Below are 27,734 nucleotides of genomic sequence, written 5' to 3' on the forward strand. Positions count from 1 at the left end.
AGCACATGCCGAACCTGGAGGATGACGTTTTCAGATACTTTGCAGAGCTGACACACATTGACCAGGATAGTATCCCATAGACTACTTTATCTTTATTTTATGTTTTAGTTTTTATCTTTTTGAAGCATTGTATAAAAAGTTATATATAGTGGAAATGCTGCCTTTCTCTTTGTGCTCTTCATGCAGAAATATTATTAAAAGAGACTGGTATGTAGGAGATGGACCGTAGGAAGGCCCAGCACTAGGAAAGTTAACACGACCATAGGGAAGTAATCCTTCCTCAAACCTATTTCAATTATAACGCACTAAAATCTCTAAGTGTGGGGTAACCCCCGCAACGAACTTAGAATTTTAGAAGTCATGTCCTTAATTCATATAGTATCAAAATATTCTTTCGAGAGAACATTAGGGACAATGTTCTTCTAAGTGTGGGGTAATGGGTAAAGGTTTTTAAGGTCGAAAGTTTTAAGTCAAGTAACCATAAAATGCCAGGTTTTGAAAAATTCTTTTGTCCAAAAGTAATTAAGCAATGGATATTGGATAATTTTGAAAAATTCTTACTTTGTTTTTGCCCAAAAGATCTAATAAAATTGCTAGAAATCGGTTTTCGGAACATTTATTAGAACGGAACGATTAAGCTAAAACTAATGTTTTGTGTCAAAAGATTTCTTTTAAGAAAATATGTAAAAGGCTACGCATGATCAAGCACGACCCCTACTCTAAAAAGTGAGGAATATTGGACCCAAAGTATCTGTATGACCCATCAAATCTACAGTACTTTGTTATTTTAATTGATGAGCGTGCCGGTGTACGGTTCAAGTTAGAACTTGGTTCAGTCATACGTTTCAAGGCCAATGGTTAGTGAGCGCCATACGTGGTGCAGGTGCGATACTCCTTCCGAAATGATTCTGAATAGAGAAGACAAAAAGCCATCCGTTTCCGTTTCCACTCCACGTATTTCAACCCGACCAACTCACATGAAGAGTTGATGAATCAGAAATATTCACCCCAAATTCACTCCCAAAATACACCATTCACATTTCATTCCCCTTTCCATTCACCAAAAATCCAGAGATTAATGAAGAGATAGATCGATCAAATTCGCTTTAAAAGCATTAGTCGAAAGATTCCGAACCCCTGATTATTTTTGATAGGTCAAAGACCTATTTTCAATGGATTATCACTTCCTCTCTGGGCACCAGGAACGAAAGACAAAAGTTATAAAGAAAGGGTATGCTGAAAAAGAAAAATGAATGACGAAAGAGCAAAGTCTCTAAGAGCAAAGTCTCTAAGAGCAAAGTCTCTAATAAGGCAAAAAGAAACCCAAGGAGATGCCCTGAAGAAGAATGAAGGAAGAGCAAAAGAAAATTCTAGACAAAGTCTTAGCATAATCCGCCTCTTCTGAAGAAAACCTTTACGGAATTCTCAGCCATTATCTATCCAAAATGGATACTCTGAAGAATTAAAGTCTATCAATTCTCTCAAAATCAAAAGATCTGGATACCTTTCACCAAAACTCATAAATTTTCAACCAAACCCTATAACCCGTCTTCCTCTTGAAAGAATGCTTAGGAAGAAGATCAGTGCCGTCCTTACTTAACTGGTGGAGATATCGATGCTTTACCAAGCCTATGATGAGAACTGTTACACGACTGGCTTCTGAGCGACAATACAATTAGAATAGGACACCCTAAACACTTGAGTGATATGAGTGATCCGTCAGTGAGAAGCCTGATCATGTATACTCTACATCTGAGAGTTGGAAAGTACGCCTTTTTCCACTATGGACGCAATTGAAATCTAGCGACCAAATCATCGAAGTTAGAAACTTTTTCGAATACATTCGAAAGATGAACCGACTTCTGATGAAGGCATAATAAAAAGATCTACGGGTGGGGCAAGTAAGAATCTATTAGAAAGATCCTGATATTTCCGCTTTCTTGCTTGAGGACAAGCAAAGCTAAGTGTGGGGTATTTGATATCGGGCAAAAAGTCACGTTTTTACCCCCTAAATCAGGCCCTAAAACAATAAAGATTAAAACTTTGTCAGCAAAATTATAGTTTTTTCGGTTGATTTTGTAGATTGAGTAATTACAAAGGTGCTGCAAAAAGAATCAAGTTAAACGGAGCTAAAACGAAGATTCTAGAGCGAAAACGGTGAAAGACAAGAAATCAAGTTACGATCTAGTGAATCAGGCCCTGATCAGCAAGCCATACGGCCTGCCATACGGCCTGTCATACGGCATGCCACTATGGAAACGGCCTGCTAGATACGTGCCACCACACGTGCCACCAAACGGCTTGCCAAGCATACGGCTTGCCAAATACGGCCTGCCAGGCGTATTTGGCAGAATTCCAAGTCTATTTAAAGGGGCTTTCTCCATTCATTCCAAGACACACTCAAATTGCAATACAATTTATATTTTCAATATTTTTAGTAGTTTTTAGTAGTAGTTAGCTTAGCTTTTATTTTTCGGAGGATATCCCGGCGAGTCCCTGCGATCCCGGGCAGATTAGTTCGGCTTTTTCAGGTTTTATTCGAAACGCTTGTCTTTTGTATTAAACATGTATTCTTATCTTTTATGTTTAATAATGTGTTCCGATATTGCCATGATAGCTTAATTTATCTGTATGTTGCCATGATAGAAGTTTGGGTTAGCGTAATTATGTTAATTTAGTACGGTTACTGTCATAATACTGAATTAGGAAGTCTGATAGATTTGTATGCTAGCATCTTAAGGATTGACCAACTTAGGTTGTGATCAGGACTTGTCCACCTATATGAAATTAGCTACTTCATAGGATTAAGACCCCTGTTATACTGTATCTGAAGATTCTATGAACTTGGTATGGCCGGAGTTCCCGAGAGGCATCTAATGCACTTTTAGGACACGGAACCTAGGAATTGAGACATGAATGACCTAGTATGCCTATTGACTGTTCCAAAGAGACCTCTTAGGAGCTGTTAAGATCTAGTTAGTGCCTTCACTGTATGACCCAAGCCTATTGCATGTTCTTGTCTGATTGTTGCCCTAGGTCTTAGTCATGCCAACTGTTTAGGTACTTATTAGGTTTCTATCTGCTTTACTATCAGTATATTAACTGTAATGCTGTATAATGTTTGATTTTTTATGATCTCATTAGTATGATGTAATGGTTGTTAGTTTTCATTTAAGGTTTTGCCAACTTAAACCGACGGACTCCTTCCGTTTGTGATCAGTTCAATCAACACGGCACATTGTTATTCAGTTATCTAAACTGATAACGAGAGTTAGGATTAGAGCTTAACTCACTAATGAAACTAGTATTCTACTGAGGATAACCTCCGAGGTATTGTTACACTTCAGTTTTACGACCAAGTGACATACTTCTCACTGCTCAAAGAGAACTCCGAGAGTTCAGAGATAAGTAGGTCTGTGTAATTGGCTCATCCAACCAGATCAACATCAATCCAAGCATATTCTTAACATAAGCATAATTACCTTTCCCTAACCCAATACTGATATCTTGGTTAACATTTCCTTGATCTGCATACTCCAGATATCCTCCCACTTTATTTACTTTTTCTGCATTTAGGACCTTTAGCTAAAATCAACTACTATCTTTTATCCAGGTAATTTAACTAAAAGACAATTATCCACTTGATCTTCAATTCGTTAATCAGCATAAAATTTGACACTAGGTTAACTTACACCTTCTACACCTTAGAAAGTAAAGTAAATTTAGGCCCCGCAAAATATAAATAAACGAAGACGCTGTGTGCTACCGAATCGGACACCGTGCGACCTAACGACACCGTACAAAATAAAAACCGTCCATTAGTGGCATATCATATATACACTCCAATGATCAGCTCTTAGCAGCCCATGTGAGTCACCTAATACATGTGGGAACCATCATTTGGCAACTAGCATGAAATATCTCATAAAATTACAAAAATATTAGTAATCATTCATGACTTATTTACATGTAAACAAAATTACACATCCTTTATATCTAATCCATATACCAACGACCAAAAACATATACAAACACTTTCATTCTTCAATTTTCTTCACCTAATTGATCTCTCTCAAGTTGTATATTCAAGTTCTAAGTGTTCTTCATAAATTCTATAAGTTCTAGTTTCATAAAATCAAGAATACTTCCATGTTTGCTAGCTTACTTACAATCTTGTAAAGTGATCATCCAACCTCAAGAAATCTTTATTATTTACAGTAAGATATCTTTCTAATACAGGTAATACTCATATTCAAACTTTGATTCAATTTCTATAACTATAACAATCTTATTTCGAGTAGAAATCTTACTTGAACTTGTGTTCGTGTCATGATTATGCTTCAAGAACTTTCAAGCCATCCAAGGATCCTTTGAAGCTAGATCTAATTTTTCATTTCCAGTAGGTTTATCCACAAAACCTGAGGTAGTAATGATGTTCATAACATCATTCGATTCATATATATAAAACTACCTTATTCGAAGGTTTAAACTTGAAATCACTAGAACATATTTTAGTTAATTCTAAACTTGTTTGCAAACAAAAGTTAATCCTTCTAACTCGACTTTTAAAATCAACTAAACACATGTTCTATATCTATATGATATGCTAACTTAATGATTTAAAACCTGAAAACACGAAAAACACCGTAAAACCGGACATACGCCGTCGTAGTAACACCGCAGGTAGTTTTGGGTTTGATAATTAAAAACTATGATAAAATTTGATTTAAAAGTTGTTATTCTGGGAAAATGATTTTTCTTATGAACATGAAACTATATCTAAAAATCATGGTTAAACTCAAAGTGAAAGTATGTTTTTCAAAATGGTCATCAAGACGTCGTTCTTTCGACTGAAATGACTATCTCTTACAAAAATGACTTGTAACTTATATTTCCAACTTTAAACCTATACTTTTTCCATTTTGATTCATAAAATAGAGTTCAATATGAAACCATAGCAATTTGATTCACTCAAAACGGATTTAAAACGAAGAAGTTATGGGTTAAACAAGATTGAATATTTTTTGATTGTTGTAGCTACGGAAAATATTGTAACAATTCTATACAAATCATATCCTAGCTAACTTGTATTGTATTATACATATATTCTAATATATTATGTAATCTTGGGATACCATAGACATGTATGCAAATGTTTTGACATATCATATCGACCCATCTATATATATTATTTGGAACAACCATAGACACTCTATATGCAATAATGTTGGAGTTAGCTATACAGGGTTGAGGTTGATTCCAAAAATATATATACTTTGAGTTGTGATCTAGCCTGAGACGTGTATACACTGGGTCGTGGATTGGGTCAAGATAATATATATCAATTTATTTTCTGTACATCTAACTATGGACAACTAGTTGTAGGTTACTAACGAGGACAGCTGACTTAATAAACTTAAAACATTAAAACGTATTAAAAATGTTGTAAATATATTTTGAACATACTTTGATATATATGTACATATTTGTTATAGGTTCGTGAATCGACCAGTGGCCAAGTCTTACTTCCCGACGAAGTAAAAATCTGTGAAAGTGAGTTATAGTCCCACTTTTAAAATCTAATATTTTGGGATGAGAATACATGCAAATTTATAAATGTTTTACGAAATAGACACAAGTAAATGAAACTACTTTATATGGGTGAATGATCGAAGCCGAATATGCCCCTTTTTAGCTTGGTATCCTAAGAATTTGGGAACAGACCCCCAAATTGACGCGAATCCTAAAGATAGATCTATCGGGCCCAACAAGCCCCATTCTGGAATTTGGAATGCTTTAGTACTTCGAAATTATCATGTCCGATGGGTGTCCCGGAATGATGGGGATATTCTATATGCATCTTGTTAATGTCGGTTACCAGGTGTTCACCGTATGAATGATTTTTATCTCTATGTATGGGATGTATTGAAATATGAAATCTTGTGGTCTATTATTTCGATTGATAAATATATAGGTTAAACCTATAACTCACCAACATTTTTGTTGACGTTTAAAGCATGTTTATTCTCAGGTGATTATTAAGAGCTTCCGATGTTGCATACTAAAATAAGGACAAGATTTAGAGTCCATGCTTGTATGATATTATGTAAAAACTGCATTCAAGAAACTTATTTTTGATGTAATATATTCTTATTGTAAACCATTATGTAATGGTCGTGTATAAACGGTATATTTTAGATTATCATTATTTGATAATCTACGTAATGCTTTTTAAACCTTTATCGATAAAATAAAGGTTATGGTTGTTTTAAAAATGAATGCAGTCTTTGAAAAACGTCTCATATAGAGGTCAAAACCTCGCTACGAAATCAATTAATATGGAACGTTTATAATCAATATGAACGAGACATTTCAATGTACTCCTTTCCACCTGGAGATTTTTGCGCAATACTAACATTCACCACATTTAAAGATAGGTAATATATAAATGTATAACCAAAACAAGCTTGAAAAGTAATTCGATGATTGTGATTAAGGAATGGCAATGGATCGTTTATAGATAGGGTGAGGCTATATCCATATCCATTTTATTTGTGTTCATCAATATCCATATCCATATCCGTTTAATTTCAGTTCATCCATCCATATTCATATCCAATGAATTAAGCGGGTTAATGAATATCCATTGGATATTCAAAAATGTTATAATATTTTGTAATATGTGAATAAAATAAAACGTAAAATAACCAAAATTTATATAATGTGGCATAATTAAAATCTATCCATAAAAACGTGTAATGTTTGTCGAAGATATAACACAATTTTTTAAACGTACTACAGTATAGAACATAGACTATGACAAATTAATTGTGTAATTTTTGTTTATATTTGATTATATATACGTGTTTTATTGTTATATTTAATGGTTAATTCATTATATAATTTCAAGAAATATATATGTGTATTGTAAATGCATTTATAATAGTAAATGTGTTTGCTTATATCTATATTTATGTATTTATAAATATTTTTCGGGTTATATGGATATATTCATGGATGAAAGTTTTTTATCCATATCCATATCCATATCCGTTTAGGTTCATCCATATCCATTATGTATCGGGTGGATCGGGTTGATATCCATTAGATCGGGTGACCATTGTCATCCCTAATTATGATCGGTGTCGAAGGGGGAACCAAAAATGATCTAATTACTCTAACTTAGCTAGGGTAAATAGGATTCATTCTACGGGAAGTAGTGGTTAAAATCAAGCAATTCTCATGATTTGATTTTGTAATTAACTAAGATTAACTAGATGAATGACTATTTGAACAATAAAACTATGCAATTGTAAACTTGAACAGAGATTGTAAACAACTAAGCAAGAACGAGATTTGTAAACAATAATTAAAAAGCCTTTACTCCTTTTCAATCCCGATTAGACATGCATACATCAAACAAGTTATGTGCTATCAAGTTCTACTCAAATCTCATAAACAAGGACTCTTGAGTTTTCCTAAAGTGATTATCTTGGGTATGATTATGACACTTACACACTTGTCTTTATCCTTAACTAATTAGCACTATGATGGATTAAGCACAATATGTTAAGCAACAATAATGGTCTTGCAATAATCAACAATAATCAACTTGCATCAAATAAAACTTGATTAATTCACAATTTTCATAATACAAAAGACTTAAGCATTATACTATTGCAAATCCCACAAAACTTGAATGAATAATACATATACTAATAGTTCATGAAAGGAATAAAGCAAAGGAGACTAGGCACTCATGTTGAAGATGATTTGTTGAAGTTGCATGAAGAACTTTTTCTTGATCTTGACTTGAATCCTTGCAAAGTGGTGTTTAATGATGTTTTAGAGAGTGTTTAGGGCTTTAGAAACTGATATAATGCGTGAAAAATTCGTGGCTTATAGGGTTGGTATTTATAGAAAACCAGCAACCTAAACCCCAAACCAAAAATCCTTAAATTCGACACTTAAAAACTGCACATGATCCGTCACCACCGCAAATTGCGGTGGAGTGACCGCAATTTGCGGTCTTCTTTATCTTTTCCGCAAAAACTCACCGCAAAATTGCAGCCAAACTTGTTCTGTTGAAAATCGATCCACCGCAAATTGCGGTGTCAGGACTACAAATTGTGGTCTACTCTGTTTTTGCCACTTTGCTTCGTTTTGACATACTTCTTCGTGATTTCGTTCGTAAACCTTGCTAACATAAAAACCTAGTAATTTCTTCGATTAAGCCTTCAAAACCCTTGTAATAACCCTCGTTTAATCGTGAACATGTATTTAGAATATGGGACGATCAGATTGCCTCAATGGCAACACCGAAGAACCATATATCCACACATTTTTATTGTTAGCCTTTGGCAAATCGTGTCGAAGAGTTTCAGATTGGTGGTGAAAACCACGTTTATTAACAGTTTTGACGTCTTTTAAAGGCAGTCGATTGAGTTCTTGTTGCATTATATAACATAGCACAAGAACTAAGCGCAATCATCATATAAAATGAAATTTTCAGTAACCAGAATAAATTTTCAATTTGACCTTCTTCTAATGATTCATTTGACGGAAGATTGATCAAACTTATTAACGTCAGCCTTGTTTGTTTATATTCACTTAATCGAGTTAACAAATTAGCGAATAGGTTCGTAATTATTTCAACAAACCCAAATGTAGTTAACGAAAACACAAATACTGCTCAAACTTAACTCCACTCCTTTATCTATCATGGTGGAAAATGACGAGTATCGAGGTGTATGAAAGTAGTCAAGCAATATAACAAAGATCAGGCCTAGGCCTTGAATGTAGTATCGTGTTAATACATACCCAATAATGGCATGAACGTACACCAGTATGAAATCAAAGAATCTTGACAACAAACGGGAAATATAATCTTCGTTGAGTAGATGTATTTTGTCGGTGAGTATTGTGAAGCAATCAGTTATGAACTGTGTTTCAAGTTACAAAATGAAAGGGAACAAAAAAAGATCGACATGAGAAAGCGGTAACGTGTGGAGAAGATGATGGTGGTGGTTTGAGTGATGATGTGGAAAATGGTGGCTTGAGTGGGGTGGTTCATGGTAGTGGTGAACGAATTTTGATTTTGATTTTCTTTTTTGATTAGATTAGAATCATCATATCATATCATAACTTTATATAAAACAGATTTTAAAAAAGTTGAGTTGACGTCATTAAGTAAAAAATGGAAAGCTGTAATTTTCAGATTTTTTCAATTAAAAAAAAAACCCATTTCTCTTAAGAACACATTACCTACATCGGTATTTATTTTATTAAATTATTATTATTATTATTACTATATTAATAAAAAATAATAAGTAAACTAGTTTTAATTACTTTTAACCGACTAAGTCAAATATATTATGGTGGTTACCTAAAAAATCGCCATTAAACCGTTTCACAAAGTGTTTCACTCTCCTACCATAGGAGTTTTTCTGTGTCCTCTTAAATTCTTTACAATTTTTTTATTAAATCAAGTCTTCAATCAAGTATATAAAAGTTGTTGTATGGTGATTCAAGTAAACATAACAGTAGAAAGATGGATTATATTAATTAGCATAACCTCACATGTTTATCTTCTTGCATTAAGCAGAATCACACATGAAGAAAGTGCAAACATAATTTCGAACAACCAAAATAGGTTTTCGACTTCCCCCTCTTCCTCTTCAGATACTTCAACAGTAGGAAGATGGATTATACTAATTAGCATAAACCTAACATGTTTATCTTCAATAAGTTAAGGAAATAACCAACAATCGAGTAGTTACCTTAACTAAAAAAAATTTTAGTTATGAAATTGTGATACAAGTACAAATGATTGTTATAAAAACTTAGAAATAATGTTATTTTGCTGCCCTTATTTCCCTCTAAGAATATTCTTAAAACTAAAAATAAACTCATATATATTGTTGCAAGATCACGCAAAAGAAACACTTTAGTCAATTCTTGATAATGAGTATTTACTTTCAGAATTTATCGTGAAAAATCAACAATTTTTTCAAGTTTCGAAATACACTTGTGAAACAATTGAGTATAGACAACCCCAACCGGGGATTGTAAAAATGGAGTCTGATGTTATTAGCATTGAGATAGGGTGTACCGAGTGTTTTCAAGTAGAATGGAAGGTTATTTTCTAGTTGAAATCATCAACGAGGGCTTGCTAGTGGGTGATGTGGAGTTGTGAAGTCGAGTGAAACAAATTTTGATTGAAGACTCGTAATCCATGGACGAGACCAATAACATTATGGGTTTTAAGTTTATAGAAAAGCAAAAGAAAATATAGATGAGGGAAATGAAGAAACTGTTGTGTGTGAAGAACAAGAAGGCGGTGGTTTGGTAGAGTATTTGGGTGGTGGGGATGATCTGAAGTAACAAAGAAGCATTTTAGAGGTTCATGATAGAATCAATGATGATGAATCTTAATTTTCCTGACCGATTATAAAATTACTTTTGCATTTTGTTTTGATTCTGCATTATTTGTGGTGTTCTATGTATGTTATTTTATATCTAGAAATTTGGGTGCCTTTAAAAAAAAATATTTTGAAATTTAGGGCACTCAAAACTTATTATAAATGGGTAAATGCAAAATTAGTTATGAAACTCCATAAAAGCATAAATAATTGTTATAGGAAATTTGAAAGAATGTCATTTTGTTGCCCTTATTTGCATCTAACAATACTCTTAAAACTTAACCATTCACGCGTTCATCTCTCACAGTTGCATAATTGGTCGCCAACTTTTTGTTCAAGAGAAAACTCGGCCCAATCCGAGGGCATGGACGGTAAAATTCCTCTCCCCCACTGCCCCTACAACTCGATGTGCGGAGGCACCCTTGGGTGGAATTCAAGGGTAAAGGGGCACCTTATGTCCAATGTTGCACTCCACATGAGAAGCCACTACCACATGAGCAACAACACAAGGTTCTATGTAGTGAAAATTTGATTGATTAACCTATCAATGTGGATCATATAAACGTCAATGCCTCCAAACATCATGAGAATAAGGTGATCATATAATAACAAGTGAAATTCTAGAGCATAGGAAATGCAAGGTTTTCTAGAATTGTATAAGATGGGTCCATGGCATAGCCTCGTTGACAAAAAATAAATTTACATATTCTTTTTATTTTCAAAAAAAATATACAAAGGGCAAATTTCATTAAAAGATAACGTTTTTACTTCAATTTCCTATTTTAAGCAACCTAAAAATAACAATACTAAAAAAAAAACCAAAACTAATAAAAAAAATGCTTGAAACGAAGAAGGAAACAAAAACTAAAATCGCGAGAACTGAAAGAAAAATTGAGTCTACACTCTAAACTATAATGGACATGCAAGAACTTGAAATTCAACATGACCGAAATTAAGAGAAGAGCTGACTATAATTTGTGACTTCGATGGGAATGGACACCCATAATTGATAATTTAGAAAGCACCACAAAATCATTAGATGATATAATATAATAGGTTAGTTGGTCAAATCTAATTGCGAGATTGGGTTCGTTCAGATTTAGTAAGGTGTTTAAGGTTTCATAATATCTTATGGAGTTTCATTATTTAACATGCATTTTTCACACACTAGAGTTCCTACTTTTAATTTTTTCTATGTTTGTTTGTGGAGTCTAGCTTTGTTGCTGTTTTGTTGAGAGTTTTTAGTCGTTGATGCGTTGTTCTCTAGCATCTATGTTCTGGTTATGGCAAGCTTTTTGTTTCCTCTAGTTTGCTTTTTCTTAGGTTGGTAAGGTTTTGTTAGAACGTTTGGTAGGTCATGTCACTTATTATAGTTGGTGGGTTTTGGTCCTTTTTTGTATCGTTCTAGGTGTTTTTAATTCTTGAATGAAAGTTTCTCTTATTTTATTTGTATAGTTCGATTTTTCGCAAAAAATAAATAAATTAAGAAATAATATATTATTTAAAATGTCACTAAGATCGTAATGAGATACAATTAATCCAACATCCTCATTGAGCCTTCCCAAACTCCTACACTAATCAACAAAACATGCTTCGACCCTGATAACAATCGACACATTTGTTTTCCCTTTGTTGAACGGTGGTTGAATTAATTGTTGAATGGTGGCTCATATTTATTTATTATATTAAATAAATTCAAGATATTTTATATTTGCATGGAATGCACATGGGTAACTATTTGGTAATAGTTGTAGCCTAACTTTTGACGAAAGTTGTGATGTGCATTACATAAAGTCAATGATGGAGGGCAGCATGTGGTTGTCATTTCTTATTCCATTTCACATGTATCTTTCACAGTATATATATATATATATATATATATATATATATATATATATATATATATATATATATATATATATATATATATATATATATATATATATATATATTCGACCAGAGATAAAGATGCATCCACACAAAAAAATTACAAAGATAAAACACAGTTGATCCATAATATCAACGGAGAGTGTGTATTTATGAGGTCAAGAGTTTTATTCTTGTAAGGAGTGTAAAAGAGTGTACGGGAAACTTAGATTTTATACTAAAATCTAAGGGGCTTGGGTTTGGTTTAACTCATAGTGTACTTTTTTCTTGTACCGGGTTCTTTTATATTATAAGAATAAAGGAGACTCTTGCGGTGGACGTAGGCAGTGTTTGCCGAACCACGTTAAATCGTCGTGTCATCAGTTACTTTATTTGTTTTCTATTATTTCTCGCAAGTTTGTCTCAAACAAATTATATCCTCGCTTCCGCTGGTGTGGGTGCGCTAGGCAAATTGTCATAACAAGTGGTATCAGAGCGTATCCAGGTTTATCGGATATTTTTTTTGTTTGAAGATGGCGGGAAATAGCGGTATGCATTTTAAGATGGAGCCTTTTGATGGAACCGGAAATTTCACCTTGTGGCAAGCAAGGGTGAAGGATGTCCTGGTTCAGCAAGGCTTGGCAAAGCCGTTGAAAGGTAAAACGGAAGGAAAGCCAGAAAAGATGACGGATGACAATTGGAATGACATCGAGGAAAGATGTGTCAGTACCAGTCGCCTTTCCATCAGTGATAAGATCATTAATAATGTCAGTGGCGAGACAACTGCGACGGGGTTGTGGGTGGCCCTCGAGAATTTATATCTCGGGAAGAATATGACCACAAAGCTAAACTTGAAGCGTGATCTTTATCGTTTAAAGATGGAGGATGGCGGGAATATCATTGAACACATGAACGTGTTTAATGGTCTGGTGGATCAACTTGCAAAAGTTGAGGTTAATATTGAGGAAGAAGCTAAGGCCCTTATTCTTCTTACCTCTCTTCCCAGTTCGTATGATACTTTGGTCACTACTATTCTTTACAGTAAGGCTACTGTAAAGATGGAGGAGGTAATACCGACACTTTTATCTCAGGATAAGAGACAAAGATTCGATGGCCGTTATGAGCATGAGTTTGCTATGGTTGGTCATGGAAAGGGAAGGTTTGCCGAAAAGAGATCTGGTAATAAAAGTAGGTTCAGATCAAGAGACGGTGTGAAGGGTGTCCAGTGCTTCAAATGTCAAGAGTGGGGTCATTACAAGAAGGATTGTCCACTCTGGAAGAATGGTGAAGATAAATCTGGGGGTTCATCAGTGTGATGCCCCGTACAAAACCATCGTGTACGAATCATCAACAACGGGATCATTACAAGGTCAAACACTATATGCGTTTTCAAAACAAGTTGCATTCATGATAAAAGGTGACGTCATAACCAACATCAAATGTTTTACAATCAAAAGTATGCTTCAATGAACTGAAGCAAATAGTAGTAGTACGTGACCCTTAGGTCGTTACAAATTATTGTTCAAAAGTATTAAAGTTATGAATGCAAGATAAACAGTTCATGTGGTGATAACTCTAGAGCAGCGGGTGTCTACAGCAAGACAAGTATACAGCGGAAGCAACCTTAAGCACCTGAGAAAAACATGCTTAAAAACATCAACACAAAGGTTGGTGAGCTATAGTTTAAGTATAACAGTATGTAAGGTAGGCCACGAGATTTCAGTGCTACAAAGAGCGTTTCAAAACAGTATGATAAAGTATATGTTTAACCGTGGGCACTTGGTAACTAACTTAACGTTTATACCCCCTGAAAGTACACTTGGCAAGTGCGTATGTATACGAAGTATTAAACACCCGTTAAATGCTAGCGCTACTAGCCCGAGTGGGGATGTCAAACCCTATGGATCCATATCTAAGATTCGCGTTCATTGGTTCAAAAACCAATGACTAAACGTTACCGAGCTAAAGGGAATGTTTATGCCGTTGTATAACCCACACATATATAAGTTTAAGTACTCGTGCCTAGTATGTAAAACGTAAAATGCGCATGTATTCTCAGTTCCCAAAATAGTTAAAGTAAAAAGGGAATGCTATAACTCACAGTGGTAAAGTAGTGGTAAAGTCGAGTCGGGAAAATAAGCAAGTACGTAGGTCCGGAAAGTCCTCAACCTAAGTCAAATAGTACTAAGTCAGTAAATCGTCTCAATAGGTTTAAATGTATGTAAATAAGGTCTTAAAGGTCATCATCATTCATCATCAAACAAAAGGTGTAAAGTAAGTTTCGTTCATGAAAGAAGTTTAAAACAAAGGCTGACTTCGGTCAGTCACCACGGACTCTAAACCTACTGAAATAAGGTGAGGCCAGTGGTCATGGCTCCACATATGAGTACTCTAGTTGTGATAAAAATTCCAGAAGCAAACTCGTCTTTGTTTGACCGTGGCGACGGTCTAAGTGCGAGTAGGTCAGAATTTTCAGCACAACGTTAAAAGGACATAGTGACGATCGGAGGGCCATAAATCCTAAACCGTAACTCGGATTAAGACGAGTCCTAAATGAAAAGTTATCTAATCGAACAGAGACAACTGAAAATCATATTTACAGTAGCCCATGTCATACGGCTCAGACACATAAACAGTAAAAAGTAGGTTCCGGGGTTTCTTGGTACTCGATGCTTATCACGGTTCCCATCCTCGATGCATATAGCTTCAAGTGTACAACTCGTTGATGTGTTTACATCATCTTTACCAAGTTTTGACCATAATAACCCAAGTGTAAGTCTAAGACAAGTAGCACAACTCAATTAAGTGTTGTATGTAGTTTGATGAACCAAAGTTACATCAAAGTCTTAGATTTAACACATACATGAACTATAAAAGTAATATTGAACTACAAACTAGAAAGTAAACTAACTAATCAAGATCCTAAGATGTAGAACATAGTTCTTAGTTAGATCTTGAAGATCCAAGACCAAAAAGTCTAGATCTAAAGTTATTAAGTTAAATCTAACACAAGTGTATGAAGTTATAACTAAAGAGTTACACTTCCATGTTCTTGAACTTTCAAGTTAACTTTTGTTCAAGAAAAATGAGATCAAGATTAACTAGTAATACTTGACCAAATCATAACTTTAAAGTACATAAAATGAAGAAATAATCTAAATAAACAAGTAACAAGTTCATGGGTTTCATACTTTTAAAGATTCAAGCCTAAATCTTGATCTTTAGAAAGTAAACTTTAAGTTTACTTCATGAACTTCAAGTAAGGTTTTAACTCATGAACTTTAATCTTTTAAAACTTTAAATGTAGAACATAAACTAGCAAGTTTAGTTCTTGTATGTTGTTGTTATGAACAAGATAAATGAAGAATCAAACTAACAAGTTTGATTCTTAATAATTAGTAAGTAACAACAAACAACTACAAGTAATGAAACAATAACAAGAAACAAGTAAAAGAATGATGATGATAAGTGTGTTATGGGTTTGGTTTTATAAAAGAAAAAGAAGGAGAAGAAACCTCGAAAGGAACTCACAAAGTAGAGAGCAAATGATAGAAAAGTTGCAAGTAATTTGAAGTGTGTGTGAAAGTGAAAGAGTAAAATGAGAGAATACAAGTGTTAAGTAAAAAAAAAAAATTTTGAACCCTCCCATGCTATAGGTGGCCGGTGGTTTGGGGTATCAAAAGGGGGGAGGGAGTTGTCTACTAGTTTCTTGCATGGTAAAGGTTTAAAAGTTGGTTAATAGGTGCATTTGCATGGGAAGTAGATGTAACTAGATTCTTACAAGTATTAAACTAACTAGTTCATCTTAAATGTAATACTTGCATGTGTGTTGGGCTAAATAATCCATCTAGTTAAGTAGAGTGGGCTAACAAGTCCATTAAAGATGTAGGGTGGGCTCTTAAGTCCATTAACTATTAATAAAAGCCCAAGTTCCATTAATTAACAAATTAATCCAACAAGAGTCCAAGTAATTAACCAATAACCTTAGTTAATTAAAATGATTAATAAAACTTAATCATGAATGTAAATAATACATGAAAATATTATTCGTGTAAGTTTCGCGTGTCACAAAGACGTTTCGGGCATTCAAAAGTTAAGTATGATCAATCATGGTAACAAGTAAATGTATAACAATACATTCGTTTAATCACAAGTATTAATAATAACAATTATTAATAAATAAACGTTGGAAAATCCAGGGTCGTTACATTACCCACCTATTAAAGAAAATTTGGTCCTGAAATTTAAGCTGAGGTAGATGGAGGAGTCGGGAAAAGGTGAGGATACTTCTGCATCATTTGATCCTCTCGCTCCCAAGTAAACTCAGGTCCTCGTTTGGCATTCCATCGTACTCGAACGATCGGAATCTTGTTGCGTTTCAAAGTTTTGACCTCCAGGTCCTCGTTTGGCATTCCATCGTACTCGAACGATAGTGAATTGCTACAGTAAAAATTGACTTTGCTACAGTAACTGTGCTACAGTAAAACAGTATTTCAAAATAAATAAAAATATATGTATATGTATATGTATATACTACGAGACGATGATTTATAGAAGCAAATAACCAAAACACTTAATTGATTAAAGCTACACTTAGAGTGACATAGTTATCAATGATTAAGTTTATATTTTGACAAACGTACGAGTCACGAAACGAAAAGTACTAGTTTTTTCAGCGTACGAAAGGGCGTTCGAAAAACCGGAACCGGGACATAAGTCGAGTGACAACGTACGACTTATCGGAACAAAAATTACAAGTCAACTATGCATGTGAATTTAATATAATATATAATTAATTATATAAATTAAATATATTATATTTATAATTAAAAAATATGTCGACAAACTAGAAGTTAAAAGATCATGAGCTGGAAATCCATCCCATTCGATCGCATGGAAAATGGTCTTGGAGGCCATGCGATCGCATGGCAGTCCTGGACAGGCCACACCTATAAAAGCTCGAGATATCTGCCTCTGTTTTGATTTAAAATTACTCCGTAAGTAATTATTTATTTATTTTATTATTATTATTATTATTGTTATTATTATTATTATTATTATTATTATTATTATTAAGATTAATATTATTATTAATCTTAATATTATTAGTAGTAATATTATTAATTAGTATTATACATAAAATACTACGACGAGGTCATGAGCGTATCACTTTCAAAATAGTTTTATGAGCGGGATAAAGCTAAGGAAATTATGGGTTATTGCCAAGGAGGTTATGGGTAATGTTAGGGGGTATATTTGTGAATCAAATCTAGTGTTTATCATCTCCGTTACGTCTACGTACCTTCCTACAATATTAAATCAAAATATTGATATGTAAGCATTTATATCTTATCTATTATATATTAATAATGTATCCATGTCTAGTGCTCGAATATATATTTATACATACTTGTATACTAAATTTCGTCGTTAAACAATTTATAATGAATCACGAATTAAATACATATATTACTGGTAAAAGGTATATGATATACATGTTTTCGGAAAGCTGGCGAAAAATCAATAACTTTTCATTTAGATATCGAATATATTCGATGAACGGATTAAAAGATATGATCAACTGAATTATGATTTACGTTAATTAAAATTGCTTTTGAATCTGCAATTAAGATTTAAACAACTTGTTTACGAGATTGATAAATTGGATTTTTGAATATTACCAACCGAGTAAATGAATCCTTATATAAGGTACGTTTCGTTTTGTTAAACAACTGTCAAAATTGACTTTTTGAAACGACTTTGGATAACTTTTGTATGTCGATCTCGAGCATTAGGATTGTGATACACTATGACCTGACCTAGCTTGATAGACATTTATTGACCAACATATGTTCTCTAGGTTGAGATCTACGGTTATTTGGTAATTCGAGTTTCGATCACATTTTGGTGAACGACTTTATATGCTGCTAAGGTGAGTTTCATAAGATCCCTTTTAATCTCTACATTTTTGGGCTGAGAATACATGCAAATGCTTTATTAACCGATATACAATATTTATATGCGTGAGTTTTATATGCTTCCTTTTTAATAGCTTTTGCAATCTATATTTTTGGACTGAGAATACATGCACTTTATTTTAAACACAATGGATACAAGTACATACTAAATTCTACACTGAGTTTGAACCGAAAATCCCTTAGCTTTGGTAACTGTTAACTGCCAGTTATAAGAACTGGTGGGCGCGAGTTGCAGTATATGGATCCATAGGGCTTGATATCCCCGTCCGAGCTAGAGCACTAGCCTTTTAACGGACGTATGCTATTTGAGAAACGTACACGCTGGTTTGCGTGTATTATTAAGATGATTATACAAAGGGTACAAATTATATATACGTTAAGTTTAGTTACCAGGGTGCTCAATTTCGTAGAATATTTTGATAAACGTTTCTGGATGAAACAACTGAAATCTTGTGATCCACCTTTATATACAGATTATACGAAACATTAAAACTATGAACTCACCAACCTTTGTGTTGACACTTGTTAGCATGTTTATTCTCAGGTTTCCTAGAAGTCTTCCGCTGTTTGCTTAGATGTTAGACAAGCTATGTGCATGGAGTCTTACATGACATATTTTTCAAGGAAACGTGGCATTCACCAAATCATCACCATGTATCTTATTTTGACTGCATTGTCAACGAAAGTACTGTTGTAAACTATTATTTATGGTGATTGTCTATATGTAGAAATCATCAGATGTCGAAAACCTTTGATTTAAATATTCATTTATGGTGTGCCTTTTCAAAAGAATGCAATGTTTATAAAACGTATCATATAGAGGTCAAATACCTTGCAATGAAATCAATGAATGACGTGTTCGTCCATATGGATTTGGAGCGATCGTCACAAGTATTCACTTTATTCTCATACTTGCTACGACTTGATTACACCATTATTTTGTACATTGTCTAAATTATTGTTTTGGTTTACTGTACAGTCATTTTGTAACATTATTAATTTGTATCACCCATTTTTGTCTTATATTTCACTAACGAATGATTGTTTTTTCGAATACAATTTTGTTACTTCTACAAAAACTTTATAGTCTTCTATTTTAAAACCCTGCGAAGTCGCGGGTTATTAACTAGTTATTATTATATTATACCTATATACTAAAATGCGTGGCGGATTTCGTCGTTTCAGTTATTTGATATTGTCGTTTTGAGTTTGTGTTCACACTACAAACGGCCTCTCAAATTCGTCTCAATTTACACAACGGTCCCTCAACTATACACTTTTTTCAGGGTAGAAAGCGTAAATATATAATTTTATTAAGGGTTAAAGCCAAAAATAAGCTACAAACTTACACAAATGTACCGATGTCGCCCACAAACTTATTTTCGTCCTAATGTCGCCTACAAACTTATAAAAAATGTGCTGATGTTAAGATTTCGTTACTGGTTACCTGCTGAACCGGTAAAGTTAATTATTTAACTTTTTTTATTCATTTTATATGTCCCGATGTCGCCCATATACTTTTAGTTGTGTCCCGATGTCGCCCATATACTTTCAGTTGTGTCCCGATGTCGCCCATATACTTTGTTCTGTTTCGATGTAGCACCGACGTGTCATGACTATTTAGAAGCCACGTAATCAACCATTTTGGTTGACAGTTAAAAAAAGTATTTTGTTTATATTAGCACATTTTTTATAAGTTCGTAGGCGATAGTAGGACGGAAATGAGTTTGTGGGCGACATCGGCACATTTGTGTAAGTTTGTAGCCTATTTTTGACTTTAACCCTTTTATTAAAATAAAAGAAACCAATTCCACCTGAATTTTTAACGGGCCCTATCTTCTCGCTCGGTGCGAGTTAAATTTTTCTGAAATCACTGTTCAACTCGAAAAAATCTAACGAACACAACGAGAGTAACTACGCGCGAAACGGACATCGTTAAAAAAACACTAAATATTTCGAGCTATATTTGATACATATACATACACGTACGACAAACAACTCAACCTATTAGATATATTAGGTATCAAAAAACATATATCTAAATTCCACCGCGCATTGAATACAATGACGCGCATTGAATACAAATGCAGCAAACGCGCTGTTGAAAATAACATCACCTACAAACCATCTTAAGCCACCCTAAACTCTTACACAAAAGTATGCTTTCACCCGTGTTTCACCAACTCTCGCCTCACTTTTGCTTTACAATCGATTTGTGAACTGATTTTGATTCAAGCATTAATTGTTGTTTTGATCGAGATTAAGGGTTGGATAGCTGCACTTTAAGTTATAAAATCATTTCGCGACATTATAATCGTTCAGTTTTAAGCCTAGATACGAAACGTGTTTTCCATTTGTATTGCTGTTACCTGTTACCGCTCTTTTCAACCATGGATATAGACGAAAATGAAAACCCTAACCCTAACCCTAACCCTAATTCCACCACTACACCATCAGACACCGGCGTTCACATTCCGCCAATTGAACCTACAATTCAACCACTGTCAACCCCAATCCTACCACCAATTGCTCCGATTCCTCGTCCACTAGCCCCAATTCCAACAGTTCGTGCACAAAATGGCGACACAGTTGCTAAATCGGATGAAGAAGATGACGATTCAGCACCGGAGTACGAGATCTCAGAAGAAAGCAGGCTGTTTAGGGAGAAACAAGAGAAAGCTAAGCAGGATTTTTTGATGAAACAAAAAGCTAAAGCACTCGCAGTACCGACTAACGATAAGGCGGTGCGGTCCCGCCTGCGACGGTTAGGTGAACCGGTTACTTTATTTGGAGAAAGAGAAATGGAGAGGAGGGATAGGTTGAGGATGCTAATGGCCAAACTTGATTCTGAAGGACAATTGGATAAGTTAATGAAGGTTTTAGAGGAAGAAGAAGCTGCAACGAATGCCGTTGCAACGGATGATGGTGGTGGTGGTGGTGAAGATGAAGGTGAAGCTGTTCAGTATCCGTTTTATACGGAGGGGTCTACAGCTTTGTTGAAAGCGCGGTACGCCATTGCGAAAGATTCGGTTGTGAAAGCTGCGTTGAGGTTAGAACGGGCTAGGAGAAAGAGGGATGATCCTGATGAAGATATGGATGCTGAGATTAATTGGGCGTTGGAGAACGCGGTTAGTTTTGGGTTGGATTGTAGTGAGATTGGTGATGATCGGCCTCTTTCAGGGTGTTCGTTTTCGTGCGATGGAAAGTTTCTTGCTACATGGTAAGTTTTCTTACTTTGAATGCATTTTTATACGTGTGGATATATTTGTAACATCTTAAAAGTTTGTAACATTCAAGTGTTTTGTCTTTAGTGCATGAATTAAGATGTTAGATGAACTGTGTTACTTTTGTTAGGATGCATGGTCAACACTAGTCAAATAAGAACTGGACCGTATTATATGAAGGTGTTGCAAAGGACATAGAGAATAGCAATAGCAATCAGAAATATATGTCAGTTTTAAATAAGCTGTTGGGTGTATGTATGCCAGGCAATTGGGTTGGGTTTGGGTCAGATTTTGGGTCCAAATGAGTTGGTTTCGTAGGCACTTTGAAATGTGTTTGGTCGGGTTCGGTCGAAACCCGTTTTACCAGGTACAGTTTGAAAGCAGTTAACTGCACGAATACTATTATGATTTGCTAACTTCACTATTTTGTCTCATCTTTTTTGAGTAATCCATTTCTTAAAATTGACTATGTAATTCAGTATTGTATACAAATACTGTCAGGATTATGTTTGTTCAATATCTTACAACTGATATATGTCCGTGCTACTATAGATACAAGTTCATATGATTTCTTTTGGTTCAATTAACAAATGTACTCTACTTAAAATGTAATGCAACTGAAGACTGTTTTATTCACACGCATGGAAACAGAAAATTTGGTAATGAAAGAAGCAAACAGGTCCGCGCAATGTTATGATTAAGATTTGGGATCATTAACCAAATATGAACATTGTTTTAAGCTTAAAATTTTTGTTATGATTAAGAAGAGTGAAGACTACAAACAACAACGATACAGTTTATACACAAATGCATATATAACATAGCAAGGCAATCATGCTTGTATTTCACTTATTTCAATTCGTCATGAATCAGCTACTTGAATCAAATATGACTTTGATTATGTAACAAACAAAAATGAAGAATGTAAGGAAGCAAGCAAAGTATACATTCCAACACATAGAGTAGTATTTTATAAATTCTACGATGTATGGATTGCTTCTTCAACTAGTGATAAGATTTAGAATCTTAATGTAATTGGTTTATGTTGTTAATGCCCTTACCTTTTTTTAGTTATTAAAGTTTAGCGTATAGTGGTGGCTAGTTTACATTATATGATTCTTAAACAATTTATTTATGTTTATCTTGTTGATTTCCAGCAACTCTTAGATACATATTTTTAGACTTGCATCATTTTACTGTTACCCAATCCCCATTTATCCTATCCGACTATTAACTTACCATCATTTTACCGTTCTCATATGTGATTTTGTGTTGTTTCCTGGTCAGTTCGTTAACTGGAGTTGCTAAGATATGGAGCATGCCAGGTGTAAAGATCGTATCTTTATTAAAGGGTCATACAGAACGAGCAACCGATGTTTCATTTTCTCAGACAAATAATCAAATAGCAACTGCATCTGCTGATCGCACTGCAAAATTGTGGAACATTGAAGGAACACTGTTGAATACATACAAGGGTCATTTGGACCGTTTAGCTCGTGTTGCTTTTCATCCTTCAGGGAATTATTTGGGTACAACTAGCTATGATAAGACTTGGAGATTATGGGATACAGAGACCGGTGATGAGTTGCTCCTACAAGAAGGTCATAGCCGAAGTGTGTATGGGTTAGCTTTTCATCCAGATGGCTCATTAGCAGCCTCTTGTGGGCTCGATGCACTTGCTCGTGTGTGGGACCTACGGTCTGGGAGAAGCATTCTTTCCTTGGAAGGTCATGTGAAGCCGGTGAGTCATTTAATTCGACCCATTTGACCTGTTTAAGATATATCACAATTATACCTGGCAATTGAGACTTATACTCTCAAATTTGGGTCAAATGGGTCAAGCTTTCGGGTCAATTGGGTCTTGAATAAAATTAAGCCTGCAATGTAAACCAAAACTTAAAAAGAGGTCCAATGAGTTTTTCTTCAACTTATTGGGTCTTATACAAAATATAAAAGAACGGATCAAATGGGTATCAAATCCTAAAGCTCAATAAATAGAGACAGCTCTAATGGGTCTTGTGAATGGGTCAAATGGGTCGAGCATAACAAATTTTATCTATCAATTATTTATGAAAGCATTAATGGTTATATCATTTATTATGTATATTAATATTTTAATATTTTCTTATATATATAATAAAAATATTAATATTAATAACTAAAACAATACAGTAAAATTTCTACCTGTTTGACCCATGACCCATTTCAACCCAAAACCGTTTTGACTGGTTACCCAAACCGACCCAATATGACCCGTTTGCTAGGTATAAAATTCACAATACAACTCAACCCATTAATAAGTGGAGGGGTGAAAGTGTCATTTTTTTATTTTTTTGTCTATTATCCTCTTTTATTGAGCAAGCTAAGTGGTGATTATATGATTGTTAATATTTCAGGTTCTTGGTATTAGTTTTTCACCAAATGGGTATCATTTGGCAACAGGTGGTGAAGATAATACTTGTAGAATTTGGGATTTGAGGAAAAAGAAATCGTTGTATACTATTCCCGCCCATTCAAATCTGATTTCTCAAATTAAATTTGAGCCTCAAGAGGGATACTTTTTAGTAACTGCTTCTTATGATATGACTGCTAAGGTAAAATTCGTCTTCTAGTAATTTATCTTTTATCTTCTGTTATTATTTATTATTAATGTACACACGAAGGTTAAATGTAATTATTTATTATTGATTTATGTATCAGGTATGGTCATCCAGAGATTTCAAGCCCGTCAAGGTTCTTTCTGGCCACGAGGCTAAAGTTACAGCTGTTGATGTAGCTGCAGGTAACCTCCCAATCTTTGATCTACTTTATGGACACACACACACACACACACACACATCTGTCATTTTCTTAGGTAACTAGCTAGACTACCGAAGTCGTGAGTACAGTTGTACATTTTGATGCATGTGCTTATGAATTACCCGATTTGATGAAGAGCTAAAATATTTTGTTGAAGGTCAATAACATACGGGTCATATAGTATACAGACACTGCCTATAAAAATACAGAACACAAGCCTCAGCTATCAAAAACAGAAAAATACAACACAGCAACATGGATTCTAAATGGGAGAGGTGATCCTCACACACCAAATTTTAATCCATCTACACCTTTTTAAACAAATTGACAAGTTTACCCTTTATATTATTTTACATAAGTTACCCTTTAGTCTTGCCCCATTTTCCTTTATACCCTTACTACTAAACAGGACTCCATATTAGGTTACAGTAACCATTTAGAATAGTTTTGTTTTCCCCTTTACGCATAACGCCGGTGCCGGTTCCTGAAGTAGCTTCGTCTAAAATATGTATAAAAAAAATTCTGGATATACAAAGCAGACAGAGTATTTGACATATTCTTAATAAGTTTTTCCCTCACAAAATATCAGTTCTTTTTGTGTAAGGAACAGAGGAGTCCGAAACAGCCGGTCCATTTCCAACACATAATGGCGACATGAGTGAACCCAAATCTTGACCAAGACCAGAGCCAAACCCAATTTAAGGTTCCGGAAATCTAACTACGTTACCTCAATGGCTTTTTTACATGAAAGTGACATTTTGTCAAGGATTCTTTAAAAAAATTAAAAATAATTTGATTTTTTATTTTTTTTTTGTCATGAAAGATAATCGAAGTGTGATAAGATTAATGCTTGACGATATGGGTACAATTAATTTTAGTGATTTAAGTTGTGAGTGTGAATGGAATTAGAATTACAACACTTGATGGATTTCAACAACTAGAAACATAAATAAAGGTTAAAAAATATCAGGAAGGAAGCAAAGACTGAATATGAAATGCTTGAAGATAGAGAGATGAAAACAAAACCAAAAATGAGTGAGTATAGAATTCCGAATGTCAAATTGCGTTAAAATTAATGAGTTAAAACAGTGAGATAAAATTGATACTAATAAAAATGGTATATTTATTTTATCAAGCTTTAATAATAAAGTGTAGATGACTGTATTTCAATCTTCCATTGATCGTCTCTTTCAAAGAATTTTTCCCGGACCGAGTTCTGTTCGGTATGTTCAAAGAACTCTTTCAAAGTTTGCAACATGTGATGAGGCTGAATTCTGAAACTTTATTAGGCTTTGTTGCTATCTATGTCAAATATAGCCTTTTTTTTAATTTCTGTTTCAGATACATCTCCAATCATAGCCGCCTTCTCCTTCCTCTTCCTCTTCCTCTTCCTCTTCCTCCCCCTCCTCCTCCTCCTCCTCCTCCTCCTCCTCCTCCTCCTCCTCCTCCTCCTCCTCCTCCTCCTCCTCCTCTTCCTCTTCTTCCTCCTCTTCTTCCTCCTCTTCTTCCTCTTCTTCTTTTGATAGTGAGTATATCCCCTAGATCATCAATAGGTTTCACTTGATCTTTGTTGCCTAGATTTTTTTTTGAATGTTGCACAAACTGCTCATGAACGTTTTCATTAAAATACCTATTGCCATGTTCATAATCATCACATATGCTATTTATTCTTTCTTGCTCTTAAAATTCCATGGAAATATGTTTTGCAGATGGGCAAAGTATTGCTACTGTTTCTCATGACAGGACAATAAAACTATGGTCTAGCCAAAATGCTGAAAAGGACAAAGCAGCAGCAATGGACTTTGATTAATACCAACCAACCTCCTTTACATTTGCTATCCAAGTATCTAACCTTCAGCAGCAGCCATGTATACAACAACGTACGTTGAGAGTAAAAGTTTAAAGGTATTTATTTACCTTGATGTCGAAAATATCAGTCTTTTTCTACCTACAAGTGGCCTGCCTTCTGTAATTCGTATTAGTTTGACATGAAAAATTTTGTGGCAACCGTATTATGAGTAGTAATGTTGATCCTAATTAAAACTTTACTCCAAGTAGTTGATGGTAGCAAATACGTGTTCTTTGCTGTTTATTTACCACAAGTAATGAACAATCAAAAGAGCAAGCATTAGCACTAGAGCATGCAATTTTAGTTTCATCTTGTTGCTGCCAACGCTGGTGTGTTTGGTTTATAGCCTTAGGGCATGTTTGCTGAGGAGCTTTTTGGAGCTTTTAGCTTTTTTAAAAAAGCTCCTAACTAATAAAAAGTCCCGTTTGGTTGAACAAGCTTAAAGCTTTTTGAGATTGGAAAAAGCTACTTTTTTAAACGCTACTCTTACCAGTGTTTCATGTTATAATTCAGTAGGCTTATAACTACCTTTAGTGGTTTGATTCTTGATGTTATAATTCAGTAGGCTTATAACTACCTTTAGTGATTTGATTCTTGATTAAGAATACTAATAATGAAGTGTAAGAACAAAGATGATAATGGAGAGAAAGAAAGAAACACTTTGTAAGTGTGAGAAATGGTGCAAGTTTAATGCTTGCATTCATGGCTATTTATAGCAAAAATATCACAAGTTTAGGTAATACAATAATATTACTTTTGTGTATCAATAATTGACTATCCATATATATATATATATATATATATATATATATATATATATATATATATATATATATATATATATATATATATATATTATAATACTCCCCCTTGGATAGCAATTTTGTTTGTTGAAGATCAACTGTAAGTTACTGCCTCGTTAAAAACCTTGCTAAAGAAAACCCAGTGGGAAAAACTTTAGCTAAGGGAAAAAGAGTGCAGCATGGAGTTGACTCCCCCTCAAGTAGACATCGCTTCGGTTGTTACATCTTTTGAACATGTCTCATGCCAATGTTATGAACGTGTGTTCTGAAAATAGCAGTTGGAAGTGCTTTCGTGAAAAGATCAGCTGAGTTTTTGCTGGATTGAACATATCTCATTTCAATCTCGTTGTCCTTAATGAGATTTTGAGTGTATGAGAAGAATCTAGGAGGTATGTGTTTGGTTCGGTCACTTTTGATATACCCTTCTTTCATCTGTGCTATGCAAGCTGCATTATCTTCATAGATAAATGTTGGACTTTTATCGCGTTCTAGTCCACAAGAATCAGTAATGATTTGTGTCATTGATCTCAACCAAAAACATTCCCGAGTAGCTTCATGTAATGCAATCACTTCGGCATGATTTGATGATGTAGCAACAAGTGTTTGTTTTTGAGAACGCCATGATATTGCAGTACCTCCATTTAGGAATACATATCCAGTTTGAGATTTAGCTTTATGTGGATCAGATAAATAACCTGCATCAGCATAACCAACCAAATCTTGTTTTGATTCGTTAGAATAAAATAATCCTAAATCAGTAGTTCTTCGAAGGTATCGAAATATGTGTTTGATCC

The 27,734-nt window shown here is 34.3% G+C and overlaps 1 protein-coding gene across 1 annotated transcript; it reads left to right on the top strand.

The window, feature by feature from the left end:
• Positions 1–20,388: 20,388 nt before the first annotated feature.
• Positions 20,389–26,554, top strand: LOC139865399 (U4/U6 small nuclear ribonucleoprotein PRP4-like protein). The gene is made up of 5 exons (XM_071853628.1): positions 20,389–21,485; positions 22,777–23,230; positions 23,886–24,083; positions 24,190–24,271; positions 25,998–26,554. Exons 1-5 carry the CDS (start codon positions 20,656–20,658, stop codon positions 26,096–26,098), a joined length of 1,665 nt encoding a protein of 554 aa, XP_071709729.1. The 5' UTR covers positions 20,389–20,655; the 3' UTR covers positions 26,099–26,554.
• Positions 26,555–27,734: the final 1,180 nt, after the last annotated feature.

The sequence above is a fragment of the Rutidosis leptorrhynchoides genome, chromosome 1 (genome assembly GCF_046630445.1).
Source record: "Rutidosis leptorrhynchoides isolate AG116_Rl617_1_P2 chromosome 1, CSIRO_AGI_Rlap_v1, whole genome shotgun sequence".
NCBI classification, from domain to species: Eukaryota; Viridiplantae; Streptophyta; class Magnoliopsida; order Asterales; family Asteraceae; genus Rutidosis; species Rutidosis leptorrhynchoides.